Source organism: Bolinopsis microptera, chromosome 6, assembly GCF_026151205.1.
Source record: "Bolinopsis microptera isolate Bmic1 chromosome 6, MBARI_Bmic_1.0, whole genome shotgun sequence".
NCBI lineage: Eukaryota > Metazoa > Ctenophora > Tentaculata > Lobata > Bolinopsidae > Bolinopsis > Bolinopsis microptera.
In genome coordinates, this window is record NC_087077.1 from 14,322,930 (window position 1) to 14,338,668 (window position 15,739).

General features: G+C 40.4%; 1 protein-coding gene across 2 annotated transcripts in view; it reads right to left on the reverse strand.

Annotated features, from left to right (window-relative positions):
* Nucleotides 1-15,739, reverse strand: part of LOC134816485 (epidermal growth factor receptor-like) — a 62,600-nt gene that overhangs the window by 45,594 nt on the left and 1,267 nt on the right. For both annotated transcript variants that reach the window (XM_063825346.1, XM_063825345.1), the window contains exons 3-4: nucleotides 15,609-15,677; nucleotides 6,560-6,693 (exon numbers count right to left, since the gene is read on the reverse strand). In XM_063825346.1, the coding sequence (XP_063681416.1) occupies nucleotides 6,560-6,693; nucleotides 15,609-15,677 (203 nt within the window). The remainder of the gene's footprint in view (nucleotides 1-6,559; nucleotides 6,694-15,608; nucleotides 15,678-15,739) is intronic.

The window sequence follows — 15,739 nt, forward strand, 5'->3', positions numbered from 1 at the left end:
GAGATATGACTCAAACACCCACATAATATGAACTTGTGTCTTAACTCAATAGATGAATAACTGAATAACTTTAAACCAATGCAACTCCATTAATTTGAAACATCATCCTGGCATAACTGCATTATAATATAACTACAAAATGCCACCAGAAACTAACTTAGTGACCAGTTGATTGAGTTACCAATCTTTAGTTAATCGCATTTGTGACTATTGTTCGAATTACAAATATGATCACGTCGGATTGTTTAGATGGTTTCGATAAATTCTGGAGAAAAATGATCTGTTAATTGATAACTTCACAAAAACTTCGTAACATTATTGATTATTTATCAACACATACGTACATGTCTTATATCATCCTTGCACAAATAATCGCACAAAGAATCCGTGGTGATAAAACCAGACTAATCATGAATCCAGAATGACTTTTGGTGCCATATGCGGTGCATTAAAAGCATTAAAAGCTCGTAACTATCCCGATTCCCGCCCTTGACGATTAATATTAGTTTAAAGATAAGTATTGGATTTACCCCTAACTACATGTTATGCTGTAGATATAATAACAGTCTTAAATCATAGCTAGGAGCCCCGGAGGCCGGAGCAGACAGCAATCTCAAGTCTCTCGTCTTTGTAACATATCTTATCAGCCAGTAACCATAACAACTACAATAATACCTCACTATGCAGTATACAGCTGCAGACGTTGTGTTATCTCTACTGTGTGAGCATACTCATTTACTGCTCTTATCATGGAATGTGGCAATTACACGCTCTACAGATTCCCAGCGAGCTCTCGTCTCCCGATCTCACATACCTGAGATTGCAGATCTCTTTGTGCACGTGCACGTGCGCAAACCACGTGTAATCTGGTCACATGATGTGAGGGAGTGTTGTAATTGGTTGAGGCTTGTCAGTATTTTCTGCAACGCTTTCAGAGCCCTACCGTGGGGTTTTCTAAACAGGCACATCGATTACACGGCAAAACGCAGCTGAAAACTCTCTAAAATAAACCTCAGGAATGCCAACTATTTCAGTTTACCAGCTGCTAAGCCGCTTAAACAGTTAAGTATCGTTACTATTGTTCAGATTCATAATCGGCACGTTTTCCAGGGTTGGGTTTGGACAGATAACACAAAATTTGACAAAGCCCAATCAAGGTTGAAGTTTACCGCCAGCTGCATTACACACGACATGTCACAAGCCCGAAATCCAGCCTTGTAAATTCCATGAACTTATCAAGCAACAATTTACACTATACTTGACTTGGCCTTTATTGCTAAGAATCTAAAGTTCTTCGGGTACAAGGCAGTCACAAGTCTCTTAGAATCGATATGAGTGTGGCGAAATGAGACTGCTTCGTTTACCAAGATTCCGAAGATTTGGCAGGAATGATGAAAACCGAGTTACAACAGTCTGTATCATCTTTCTTGTAAATTCCAAACAGTAAACTGGAATTTTGGACCAGAGTTACCTGTCTGCTTTTTAATGCAGGGAAAACAAGGCTAACCAAATTGTTCTCTAAGACCGTCGTCCGTCAAGTTCTACCTTGCACTTCAGATGTGGATCTTTATTGCAATATTGTTATTTCAGGGGTGTAACATTCAATAAAATACCAAGCACCCAACTAAAAGCTCATCCTCGGACCCTGATCACACCACTCTTACATGTCCTCAAACCACTCTTACATGTCCTGAAACCAATGGTGCTTGTTTACAGATGAAATGTGTTTATAAATAGTTAGTTTACTATTTTGCCGACAGTTACCCTTCACCACCCCCTAATATCGAGATTGCACATCTTTACTACTTGCTAGAGTGCTAGACACACAAATATGGCTCGAATACGTCCGATACGTGATGATAGAGTACAGACCCTCTGAGCATGAGAAGTATTGGTGAAGGAGCACAAGAGACTCGTCCTTCAGCCACAACCGATAAAACACACGGGTATTATATTTACCATGTTGTTGTGTGTACTTTCCAAAATACGGGCTAGTACTACGAGTTCCGATACTCCTAATAATACAGCTAGCCGATCATGGTCAGAACCAATCAGCACCCAGTTTCGGAGTCACGTGACGATATTTGACCAATAGGATAGCTTGGTGTGACCGATAGAAGGTCACGTGGGCCAGATAACCATGCTCAGTTTTTGTAAGGGTTCCCTTTATCACCGGGTATACAATCCCGCTATGCTACACTAGTGTCAGCGTCACACATCAAACCGGGACCTGTTCAAATAACACGTATACAGGAGAGATAGAGAGAGAGAGAGAGCCTCTCAAAAAACTTGTGCGAGTGACAGGATATATCTCTTGATGCCAAGGTTTAAGGTAAATTCTAGACTGCTTCAACCGGTAGCCAGCTTGCCCTCACAAGGTATAGGTATTAGATAGTCAATGTCAGAATCTGTTTCCCATCTGGAGACTACCACAGAATTGATGGTAATAACCCTGGATAATCACACTCACACGGTTTAGACTTTATGTGACGTTAACAGCCTTGATCCTCGTTAGAACTTAGAACAGAAGGGTTTGTGAAATGAACCTCTGAATAAAATTCTTCAAACTCTTACAAGACTCTGACGTTTCTCTTGAGTCTTTTTGCTGGTACAAGAGTCTGACATGATTCTTATAAAGAATCTGACATGATTCTTATAAAGAGTCTGACGTACGGCCACAGTTTCGTCGTCACACTACACGGTCTTGCTATAAAGCTATAAATAGACATTCTCTTAAAATATCACACACTTTACTGGGATGACGACATTCCTTGAGAGAGATTAAATCCCGTTACATAGGACCCAGTACGGCAGTACGCGTTACACCGGGAAGATACTAGATAGTCGAGAGTCACCCTTTTGAGAGTTCAGACTTAAGTGCTTAGTCCCGGACTAAACTTCCTTTACCATAATTTACATCATGTCCCCAGTCGTTATTTCCGCGTTACTTTACGGTATTGGTAGTCTGATAGATTTGTCAATTTAGGTCAGAGCACTCAGTAGGGAAAGATCTAGAACAGCGAGGGAACCTGGTAGATAAGATGATTTGACCTGAGTGAGAATCAATCTGTTAGGACGAGCTAAACCAGTAGGTACCTCAACAGACAAATATATGCCGAAAAGTGCCGTGAAACGTGCCGAAACGTGCTCCTCTCAAATTCCAGAAGGTGCACATTCTTCGATCTAACGGCGTGAGTGGGAGTAGGAGAGTGTCGCGGAGGAAGGGTCGGACGGCAAACGTTAGAATGTGGTATCTGTTAATTTAACACAATACTATATCGAGATCCGGATCTGTTACTTCTGGCACATATCATCATATCCAGATAGTTTGTAGCAGGCATATACAGATATTCTGTAGAACATAAATATCAAGATATTCGTAGCAGGCATATACAGATATTCTGTACCAAACGTAGCAAGAATCAGGACTTCTTGTGATATTCAGCAGGTTCAATTGACATGGATATAATTTTTTCAAAATGCAGGTACGCCCACGTGCCCTTGAATAAGCGGTCTGAATGGCTACCTGTACCGTACTCTGATCCCTGTAGGTACCACGAAGCACATTATAGGCAGCTTATAATATATAAAAACAAAAATAATAAGCTAGATTACCCTAGCATGTAAAATTACTGTGTTATTAACCACAGTGCTGAGTACTGATAGAGTCACTTTAACCCAACCTCCAGGGTACCCTGTTAGTCTTACCGATATCCTGTTACCGATACCCTGATACCATGTCACCGCTGCAGGTTCCAGGGATTGCGCAGGTAATTAGAAGACCGAGATAGCGAGATAGAGAGAGAGTATGTTTTGCTGTTGAAGGTGTGAGGATGTAAATCCTAATCTAGGTGTGGTATCTGTCAAGATACAAGGAGAGAGAGAGAGAGAGAGGGAGAGAGGGAGGAAGGGATGTGGGCTGATATTGTACTACTGCTCACTTATATCATGCTCTCTTTTAGAAAATCTTTCCTGAAAACTTATCCCCGGAACGTCTACACAAATGATGATAATGATGATGGGAGTGTACCGTGTACCATGTAGTAGGGAGCTGCAGTAAGAACCTTGTTTGTGGAGAGCAGAGGTATGTCGGAGTGAGAGAGACAATATATTAGAAATGTTGATGAAATGATATCGTTTCCCCGTATTAATAATTTGCTGTCTTCTAACATGCCTGATAAAATGGTCCGATAAGAAGGACCACACCTTTGGCAGGGTACTTACCTTTCGGAGACTTTCTAATTTGTCATTAGTTCACGCTACATTCACATATATTGAGTTATTGGAAACAGTTTCTTACTCGATATACTGGGGAATGTGATATCAATTGCATCTTGATATCCAATACAGATCCTATTTTAGTAGTTTATATAGTAGAAGATGACACTGAATTGACTCTCTAAAACAAGAATACATTTCCAAAGTGTTGAGGAGCTAAGAATGCAAAGCTCGTGCTCAAGTATCTTAAAAATACGACCAAAAGAGATTTCTCAAAGAAGCAGAACTCTTCAGCATTGCAATTCTCAATTCCCTGCCCGGATTCCTACATTCTCCTCCTCACTCATATCCTACTTCTCCCCTGATTTCCGGCGTGAAGACGACCCTACATACTCAACCAACGTTCAGCTTACACCACGACTTAGACTAGTCTAAAGAGGTGGCAAAGATCAGGGTGTCCTATTATCATGACCTATCATCAACTGTTAAGAGAGTTAAACAGGAGCAGGTTCATAATATCTTCCATCTCACTTCCTCCTTACTTCATAGGTCGGTGTGCTCACTTCACCTCATCTTCAGAGGTCGGTTAGGCAGGCTGGCGGGGGAGAGGGAGATGCTGGAGTGAGGGAGCAGGAGAGAGGGAGGCGGGAGAAGCTGGAGGTGTGATATCACACTGATTGTACTGAGGAGCTTGTACAGTGGAGGTGATTTCCAAAGAACGTGCAAAACTTGTATAATGTGTCAACTGTCCATGTCAGTCCGCTACAATCCGGTTAATTCGTGCAGAATTAGGAGTTTTTACTGAGTTTGATGTTTTTGTACAGCACTAAAGTTATATATCAGTGGTAGGAACCATGGCTCCTGTCATTCAATTTACTTGATAATTTTTCTTTTTTTTCATCCAAATCTTGTTACAGCATTCCAAACTCATGTAAGATCAGAGACTAGACAATCAAAAGAATAATGTATAAGCAGTTTATACTTTTATAGTCATCCCAAGCTCATTTTTAGCGGGACAGGCAGTAATCTTAGCGAGTGCGTTTACAACGTAAACAGGGTCAATCTGTGATTGTTGTTTCAGCGTATTCTACTAGCATGTTCATTGTTCGTACTATTGTCCTCAAGCTAGTCGCAGATTCTGAGTCAATATCTTCTCAGCTAATATCTAACATAGCACACTTAATTCCTGCACGTAAGACACATCCTTCAATCTGAGCGAGATACGTGGCATTGTGATATAAATCCAGTCACATTATTTGTGACGGGTATTTTTGCAGCTTTACCAACTGTAGTGAGTCCAGGAAATGTTATCAGCTAATTCAAATACACTCACACTGGGAAACTGTACAAGATCACCCCCGCAAAACGTTCACACTCCCAACCAAAACAAAGTTCTCAACCGAAACCTAAACAATCCCAAGCAGGATTAGGTTACACATTTGACGGGAGCTGTAGTGGCCAGGGAACGATATATCTTAATTACTCTGCTGGAGTAGCTTATAGTTGTAGTTGAGTAGCTTTGAAGGAGCTGGTGCTGTTCCCCAGGGAGATAGAATAGCTGGGAGATATGTTAAAAAGTTAACTTCCAACAGGGGAATGCAGTATACCTTGATGCAAACGTCAGCTAGCTAAAGTATGGCCTGGTAATCTAGTCTGAAAGCACGGAAAGTAGGGCGGAAGTGAGGGTGAAGGCAATATTAGAGTTAGTTGGAGGACTGGAAACGTCTTGTCAGATCCGGTCAGTTATAGGCTTTCTTGCGGGTCGAGAATAGATGTATTAGCTATTTATACGGTAGCGGGGAGATATTTGCATTATTTATGAATTGTTAGGTATTCAGATCCCGTGGTGCGGCGCGTCCTCAGATCTGGCATCCGTCCAAGAATTTCAGCAATGACGTCACTTTTCCGAACATTGCATTTGTGAAGTGACGAGTTTTGCTTGACGCCTGGTCTGAATATGCATTGCTCAAGATTTACCTACCATTATAGCCTGACCATCATTATCTTGGAATGTGTTAATCCAGAAGCCGACATATGTACAAACATCCTCATTTTTCTATAAATAGATGAGATTTTACGATCATGGCGACTGGACTGGTTTTGCTTTTGACGAACATAAGTACTCGACGAATTTACGTTTCCGCCTTATGATATTTTAAATGGCACAATTGTAAAAGATGAGAAAGCTTGGAAACTTATAAACTTCTTGTGACTTTGCGACCATTTAATCGCAACATTTAATCTTGAATGGAATATTCAATAAGAAGAATGAACAATTTTGTGATCAGGGTAAACTAACCAACAGAAACAACAGAAAAAACAAGAAAGAAGAAATACTCACAAAGCAGTCCGCGTTGGTCATTCCAGTGCACCCTCCACTGCATTCCTTGTGACAGCAGATGGGGATGTCTGGGGAGTCGTCTGCGAAATAACATCTTCCTCCAGGACATTGGTCCTGACACACTTCCATACTCACTGCGGGGGATGAGTCATTAGTGATCAGGTCATTAAGTCATTAATTGGTTGATTTGTGAGGCTGAGAGATCAAGTAATTGATTGTTTGGTAGAAGTATAGATTTTGTATTATTTATCTTAAATACTGAACAGGGGGACGGGAAATACTGTCATTCATCAGATATAACATTTAATAACACATAACTACAGACAAAAAGTAAGTGCCGATATCTTATTATGAAGCTTTACAACCTCCAAAAACTAGATACGTAGCTAATTATATGGTGGCTGCGTGTTGGTCTATATTCGTACCCCAACTCCACTGCACAAACCAACAGGTTCGATCAGAAACTCTGCTTAAGATTGATATCTTTTGAGCGCTTTTTCAGTTTATATAATTTCGTTTAAAACTTGGTGAAACCTCAAGCAAGTGGATCGCTAATAATTAACACCTGTCACATCCAAATTACTCAGAATCACGATGATTAAATTTAACAGACGTTGAAGTAAACGGGTGACAAACATAATGATAAGACCATCAATGTAAGATATATCACTCTGTAAATTGACTGGGTCCCCAACAAGGCTATTATTTGACAAGTTAGTCATTAATATAATCAAATTTAGGGGGAATATTGGCAAATGCGGTTGACAATTGCCGATTCATTGGCGAGGTGAAGGTTCAATACATATAGATCACGTACCTTGCAACTGTGCATAAATTCGCAAAATTGAAATTTCTGCTCTCGGATATCGAGAGGCATTCAACCCAACAATCAACATGTGTAATTCTTTACCATAAGTTCACCAAATTACAGTTGGGGTGCTATTCGCGTTAATGTTTACACCTATAGCTACGTGAAAATGACGAATTCAAATCGCTCAAAACATTGCCTCAAGAAATGTCAAAATCTAGGTCAGCCTAGCAAATGAACTGAGGTAGAAACAAATATTGACACAATATGACGGGTAGAGCTCCACCAACAGAGACAATATGAGCCAGGAAATGAACCCTGCAAGACACAATGAACACTGTCAATATCAAGCCACGTGATTTCACCCTGTTTCATACACTACATTCTACAACATGTGCAGGTACATGTATATCTTCACAATTGCAAAGTACTAGATGTAACACCAAGTATAAACAGGGCAATACTAGTTGAACAAGGTAAAACAACTTGTCAGACAAACAGGGCAAACATGATGTGAACTCTTCTGTCACAGCACTTATTTGACATTTCCTACCCAATTTTGCACATTTACACGAGTTCACGGGGCCTTCTCCCGAAAATTGCGGGCCCTTCACAGACATTTCGTAGTCCCCCCAACAAGTAGCACTATATTTATGGAAGGCTGATATAACTAAGGAGTATAATCGTTTAGCGTAGTGATTCCGCACGGATAGGAAAATTAAATGGGTAAATAGGAATGTCCATTCTTGTAAAGATTAAGGTAGGCTTCAATAGAAATGTCAGAATCAGTTGAGACGTTGTTATTTTACAATATTTTAAGGATTTTTTGGCTGTTTGACAGTGAAATGGGGTGCAGGAAGCTGTATTTAGTTTAGTTTTAGTTGAGTGTTTTGGCAGCGAACCAAAGAATGGCATGTGTTTAAATCTGTTTTGAACATAAATCTCGTTTACATTTTTGAGAGACTGAGCAATGAGTTAGCGCACTTTTTAGTCGGCCGCTAACCTAAAATATTCGCTAATAAAGCATTATAGCTGATTTTCTAGACGCACATATAATATCTTCCTGAGAATAATTATTTGTCTACAACATCTCCAGACATTTCCCAAGTTCTATCTCTCCTCCACAACGTTTCCTCCGCTTGTCTAGTAGATGTTGGCGGCTCCACACCACACCTCAAAGAAAAACAGATTCCTCCTCCAGATTCCACAAGTTCCAGGATCAAAGATTGGCATGTTATTAGAGGTAATTAGAGTGTAGCGCGTAATTAGGGGAGTGTAGAGTCAGAGCATGATAAGGGGAAGGAAAAACAAGGCAGGACCGGTCACTCAGGAGGACGAGGCGGGATTAGAGGGGCTAGCTGGAAGAAGGGCATCCTAATTGAACTTGCTTATCACTTCCAATTACTTGTTATATAATAGTGAGCGGGTGTTTCACTGTACTTCACACAGATATTATCGTGTGTTAGGGGACTAATGTCTGGCAACTACAGTGTTTATTTGTATTATAAACTGGGCAAAGTTGCAAGCCAAGGAGGGGGATTTGTGTGGGTTTGGTGGAGTTAGTAACCATTCGAGTACCCCAGTAAATTGAAATGACCCTTGAAGCACTGGAGGTCTCAGAGTACAGTCAGAATCTTCCCAAGAAGTCAGGTGTGTTAGGACAGCAAAGAGAGGAAAAGATTTGACCGGTGCTTGCCGCTTGGCGGAAAACTAGACGAGAGAGGGCTTGGCGGGAACTGGGGGAGAGGGAATAGGATTGTTAACAAGCAAGGACGGGCCAAACCATCACACTACACCACACTACACCACACTACACCACACTACACCACACTACACCACACTACACCACACTACACCACACTACACCACACTACACCACACTACACCACACTACACTACACTACACCACACTACACCACACTACACCACACTATAACACCACACAATATAACTGTGTGTAGTGTGCATGATCATACTCCGGACCATGTATAGATAGACGCCTAGAGGGACGATGGAAGTAGGGATAGTCCGAACACAGCGTCATGGCTTGGCTGGTTTTACTTGGATTATGTCCCAGCTTGTTGCTAACAATACTAGTAAATGCGTCACTTTACTCATTACGTATGGGAATTTTTTAACTGCTTGAAATTATCAGCTTGAATAACTACTCCAGGTTCGATTAATATTTAATTTGAGATTTAGTCGGACTGTCGAAATGCCTCACGTATCTTTCTTGGATTATTTAACAAATTCTGAAACCTTTTTCTAAGAATTTAAAGATCAATATTTCTAAGGTTTTCTGCACCATAGACACGAACACCACACAGCACCACATTGGTACAGATATGGATCACCCAGTAAGTAAGTAAGTACAAGAGGGGATATCACAGAGATAAGGACCCGGGAGGACAATAGGAGAAGATTAGTTAGCAGCAGCTGCTGAGTAAGCTCAGCAAGTTAGGAATGTAACGGGAACATACCGATATATCATCTATATGGTATAATTATCCTGCAAACTGCACTGCACAGATTTCATTATTTATAAATCTACCAGTCATGCTGCTGTTTCTAGCTGAAGGTTGCTTTATCGTTTTAATCTACATATATCTGTTCACTGGTAACTGGTTACTTTTTAACTGGTTAAGTAGCCATGCTTTCGTTTGAATGAAACTATAGAAGAGCTAGTCGGTGGTCACGCACAAGGCCTGGTTACTACATCTTATCAGGCCTGAACTAAAGTACTTCAAACCTGCTGCCGCTTTCTACTTTCTTGATGCAAACACCACACTTTACAGGGCCAAGTGCTAGAGTTAATTAAATTTAAACACAACATTGTAACTTGAAAAAGAAACCTTTAAGTGCCATGCCATGAACTGCAACTTGTTCAATAAAACACGTGCTGTTATTTAGAAGAAGAGAAAGAAGAGGTAGAAGGAGACAGTTGCCCATTCCCATGGCAACCTGTCAAGGTTGTGAGACTAATCCCGGACTTCACTCCAGTTTCATGTCTGGGCAAGTTTAACTCCCCCTTTCAGTTTTCACCGTACCTAGTCTCACCCGCTTACCAGACAACTTATTTACCTGTTACTTCTTCCTTAGTAGTTGAGTACCGGCAAGCTTGTTACCATCAAGTGCAGTAGAGCATAATTGGGAGTTAAGATCAGAAATGTACCGGTGAGTTTTGGAGATTTTGACATAGCACGTACTGTAGCTGGATGAGATCAACACAAAGAATCGGCTACCTACTGAGTTACTTTTCTGATGGACCTAATTCTGACTTAAAATTAACTTATGCTTATTGCTCAAGTTTACTATGGCCCTGTGACAGCTGCGGAATTAGGTTCACATTGGAGTAACTAACTCTCTATTTTCAGGAAATTCTGAAGAAGTATCGTGTTGAGAGTGCGAAATATTAAAAGAACGTGCGATATCTGACATTAATCGGCTATATTGACCGATTCAACCAACAGATCACTTTAAGGAATGGTACATTATTTTTCCTAATCAATTACAGACAAAAATATGCCAAGTTTTATTCGGATTTTCAGGAAAACCGGCATTTATATTGCTATAATATATTATAATGAACCATGATTTCTCAGTTACTTTTAGATTTTATACGCACAACCTGTTATTGTTAATTAAGATATCTTTTTATATCATTTTACATTGCAGTGTCTAAAACGGGAATGCTTAAAATATTTAAAAACAACTCAGCACAGCCAGGCGCTTTTTGCAGATAACACGTTTTAAACCGAAATCAAATTAAAGGCATTTACATGTAGTCTAATTAAGTACAGTGTATAAATGTTTTGACTGCCATGCATCCAGGAACAGTCGCTACATCGTATTATAGTGTGTACACGAACTAAAAATACTGGGTATACATAATAACATGTTATATCATAACATTATATCATATTATACCATGATAATAATATTATGTTCTACATGGTATACCTATGTTAGGAGGTATACGAATGTAGATTGTATTGATATTATAGTGTTTGTGTGTTGGTTTTACCGCTCCTCCGTTATGATATGAGGAAGCCCTGTAGTTGCTATAGTAATTCTCTGGATCATACGGCGGGACAAAGCGTGGCGGGACAGATGGTAGAGTGCTGGAGGGTTTTTAAGTTTGGGGCATGTTATGTTATGGGACATTTTGAGGGTTATTTGTAAATTTTAATTTTTTAGTTTTATGAAATATATGAGTTGGTATTATATTATCTGGTCTAGGTATTTCAGAACAGAACATAATCAAACCTAATATTCGTGAATTAAATGGCCGCTATTTTTAAAAAAATTATTTACCACGATAATTACCCTGGAAGGCGAATGAAACCGAACATTATAACTGTATTATTATAGATGACAGATAATTTGGCAGTCAACTTAAAACAAACACACCCCTCACTGATATCGCAAACAGAGTAAAAATGGGCACTGATCTAGTGATCCACGGGTTTAAGTAATAAAGCAGCATACGTGGCATCATAATCGTCGGATACACTTAAAACCGCTAAAACTAACAACTTCAGCAAGAATCAACATTCAACATGAACTGTATACCGACCGAAAATAACCTTCAGTCTTATTAACCAACATTATCTCCCAAAAACGACTCCACTAAACAAAACGCCCAAACACCAAATAACTAATCAGCAGAGAAAAGGAACGTTAAACTAAAAGACAGCGCTAAAATAGCTCACCATTACCGGGATGAATGATCCAAAGGCACATTAACAACAATCCCACAATAATCCTTAATGCCACCTTATTAAATGAGTGCCCTGGAACCCGAGGTGGCATGGCAACCGTACATTAAGGACCTGTTAATAAAACTAATAGAACATCTTACACTATCTGCTAGCTCAATGGTTCCTCCCCCTCCTCCGCTAAAACCACATCTGTCACTCCCAAACCCTCCCCCTAATCTCGCTCAAACTCCCGCTCCTTCACCAACTTTCTCGCATGTTCCCCCAACAGGAAGGCATTCCATGGGGCTAAGGAACCTGTCCAGTTGGATCATCTAGGGTTACCAGTTGGATCGTGGAACCGCACGATATTATTATCGGCAACTCTCCAATAGTATGTTAAGTGGCGAGGGAGAGAGAGAGGGAGCCAGAGGGAGCCTCAGTCTCTTACTTTTACCAGATACTATAGTGTTACCTGTGATGTAATCCTAGGTGTCTAGTACATACCTTTTTCTATTAACCCCGTCAACTTTTGGTATTTTAATGAGATCTTCATCGCATTAACCGTGAAAGGAGACTTGTAACAGTAAAGGGGGTGAGGAGCTCAAAAGAGGGGTGCGCTGGGCGGGAGTGGGAAGGGTTAAAGTTACAAGATGACGTCGTGTCAAAGCAGTCATTAGTAATGGTGCCGTCATCAGGGCAGAGGGTTCCAGAAATAGTACCAACATTTTCCAGTTCATATATCAGAGGCAGAAGGAATATTATGTGTTACCGCAACACAAGCCTTATCAGTGTTACATCTCCGTTTGTAACGAGGTATTAATGTGACAAAACATAAAGTTGGGTGCCGTGTAATGTAGGTTACCACCTCCTCACTACTGGTGCAAAAAGTTGATATCAGTAGCTGATACCGTCACCAATGTCGGTACGTGTTTTGTAGTAAAAACGGTAAGTTTCTAGTTCTTACGGGAATCTAGTCGTATTTTTAAATCATGTATCAAAGTTTAAATGGGTACTGCACATACATCTCAGTATTTAGGTTGCGGTGAAAACAAGGCTACAGCTATATCCGCGGAGAATCGGGTCTCTACTGTACAAGTTCACTGTTAGTTTACAATTGATCAAAATTCTAAACAATACTGGGTATGGTTATACTTTTAGTGTAAATTTACACTAATCCCAATTAATGTGCAGATAGATCTCTTTGGTAACGATAATATGTCGTTACTGATCAAGTATAATGTGTGTTAAAGTATCAGATGTGTCATTTAACTGTTGTTAAAAAAATGTTAGAACGCTCATGGAATGTTCTAGAGCCACTTTTCTAATTTTCTGACTCATGTTTTATCTGTCACAGTTACAGGGCAGGATAGTGGATATATCTTTTAAATTTGTGGGGATGAAAAACCTCTTCACGTTACGAAATTCCGGTTTTTCTAATTCCTGTATCTCAAATTAATAGATTACATCCGAAGTAGTTGACCGTACTAAAGATTCGGATTCAACTCATTTTGGAAGCCAGACGTTTTCGTCTACATTTTCGGACGAATTGGGGTACTCTCTAAGTAAACTTAGATAAAAGAACCGACCTTACCTTACGATGGAGCGGGCTGGAGTTAAGATTGAATATTTGATACCCTTATTAGACCATCCCTCTGACAATGATCGTGGCTGAGATCGCCTGGTACCGGCTGGAAAGTGTAGCTAAAGAATGCTCGGGTGTGTACGGTGAATAATCTAGCAATCTTTGAAATGTTTAGCTGCCCACCTTCGAATTTGATATGGTCTGATAATTAGGTTTGTTACATACCAAAACACGGGGGGAGTGGGTCAGAGTGATTTCACACTCCCGAGAGAGGTGGATACCTTGAATTCCAGAACTTTACCCTACCCTAATAAGCACCGTATAAAACCCCAGTCAATAACATAAGTCACCAATTCAACTTAATCCCTCTTTTTTTCAAGGTCAATTCCCTTTAAAATTAAGCGAGGAGAATTTATCATGTTAGATTGAATCACCAGAATACCCGGAAGTGTGTGACCAGGTTCTAGTTCGTGACCTCAGGCCAGGTTATTACCTAATAACTGTGAGATTAGAGCGGTGAAAGTAATGTGTGATCGGTCCCCGACCATCAATATATACACACACACGCACGCCGTGATGTTAGCTCATACGCTATTCAGGGAGATATGGGTCCTTTGCTTGCCAATTTCTCTGTCCTCTCTTGTACATTATTCCCTTCCTAACTCTCTCGCATGCAATCAGACTTACGCTAAACACTCGATACTCTGTGTATACTGTAGTACAAGGGCTCTTTTTCAGGAGCTTGTCCCTCAATCAAACCAATCAACAAGTCTCTCAATCAGGAGCAGTTTATCAAACCAATCAATGAGAAAACGTAAGATATAAAAGCACAGGGCAGGTGGCAAACACATTAACCCAACAACACAAAGGAAAGGTACACACAAGCTCGGTAAAGTGCAGGCGGGTGGTGTTATTGTGCAGGCGGGTGGTGTTGTTGTAGTCAGCTGTAGTAGGATGCAGTACAATAACAAACAGGTTACAATCCTCGCTCATAATTATGTGGCATAGGAAATACACGACCTTGATTGGGAGGGGGTCGTTAATTAGAATAGAATAAGAACCCGGTCTGAAGAAACCAGGAAGCGAGATAACGTGTCAATGGTACATATTATTTAATTTAGTGAATATGTTGCGTGCAAGGTACTGAGCTGATTGGCAGATGTTTCAGTCAGTGTCACTCCATGTTACCATCTTTTATAACCGAGGAGAAGTAAGGGCTTTTTACAAGATGTAACGATATCATGATGCGAGATGTTAGGGCCATGGTAGCGCAGTTGGTTAGAACGCCTGTCTTACAATCGTTAGATTGCGAGTTCGAATCCCACTGACTGCCTGGTCGTGGGGTGAGCGTCGTCGACGTTCAGCTAAGGATCATGAGTGGTCTATGCAGCCCCCCGGTCTACTCAGCCGAATACTCGAGAAATCGGGTGTGAGGGTTAAATGAGGAGCTGCACATTGCAGCAAAGTCTCGGGCGAAGAAAGTATGGTACACACTACCTTAACCGTCACTGGCCAAAAAGATCCTTCGGCTTCCTGTAATTGGCTGGTTGCACTTGTGTAACAATGTGGCTGTTGGAATACACCGAAGTAAATAATTATGAAAACTTAGGATATGTTCGGGTTTGTTACGATTATCTAGATATGGTTTGTAACGAGATGTTACGATATATTTTTGTTGATAATAATATGTTACGGTATGTTATGGTATGTAACGGTATGTTATGGTATGTAACAGTATGACGTTTGGTTATGAGACAATATTACCATGCCACAAGACGCTCTTTTACAGAGCAAACCTTTTAAACTAAAATCCATCTTGTGGATATTGATTTTCATAATGAGCCAGTTTTCTGAACAGGATGAGTTACAAACATGTCATGCTACAAACAGGATGTGTCACACCCAGGAGATATTGTAAGAAACATACAGTGTTACAATACTTGTTCTATTTGTACTTACAGTGCTGACAGTTAATAAGTTCAGGTCCCCAACACCGGCCGGGATGCTTGCAGTCAGGATGACAGGTGTCTGGAAAAATTGAAAATCTTACTTTGGGTCAAATCAATAACAAAAATAACAAGAAAACCCAA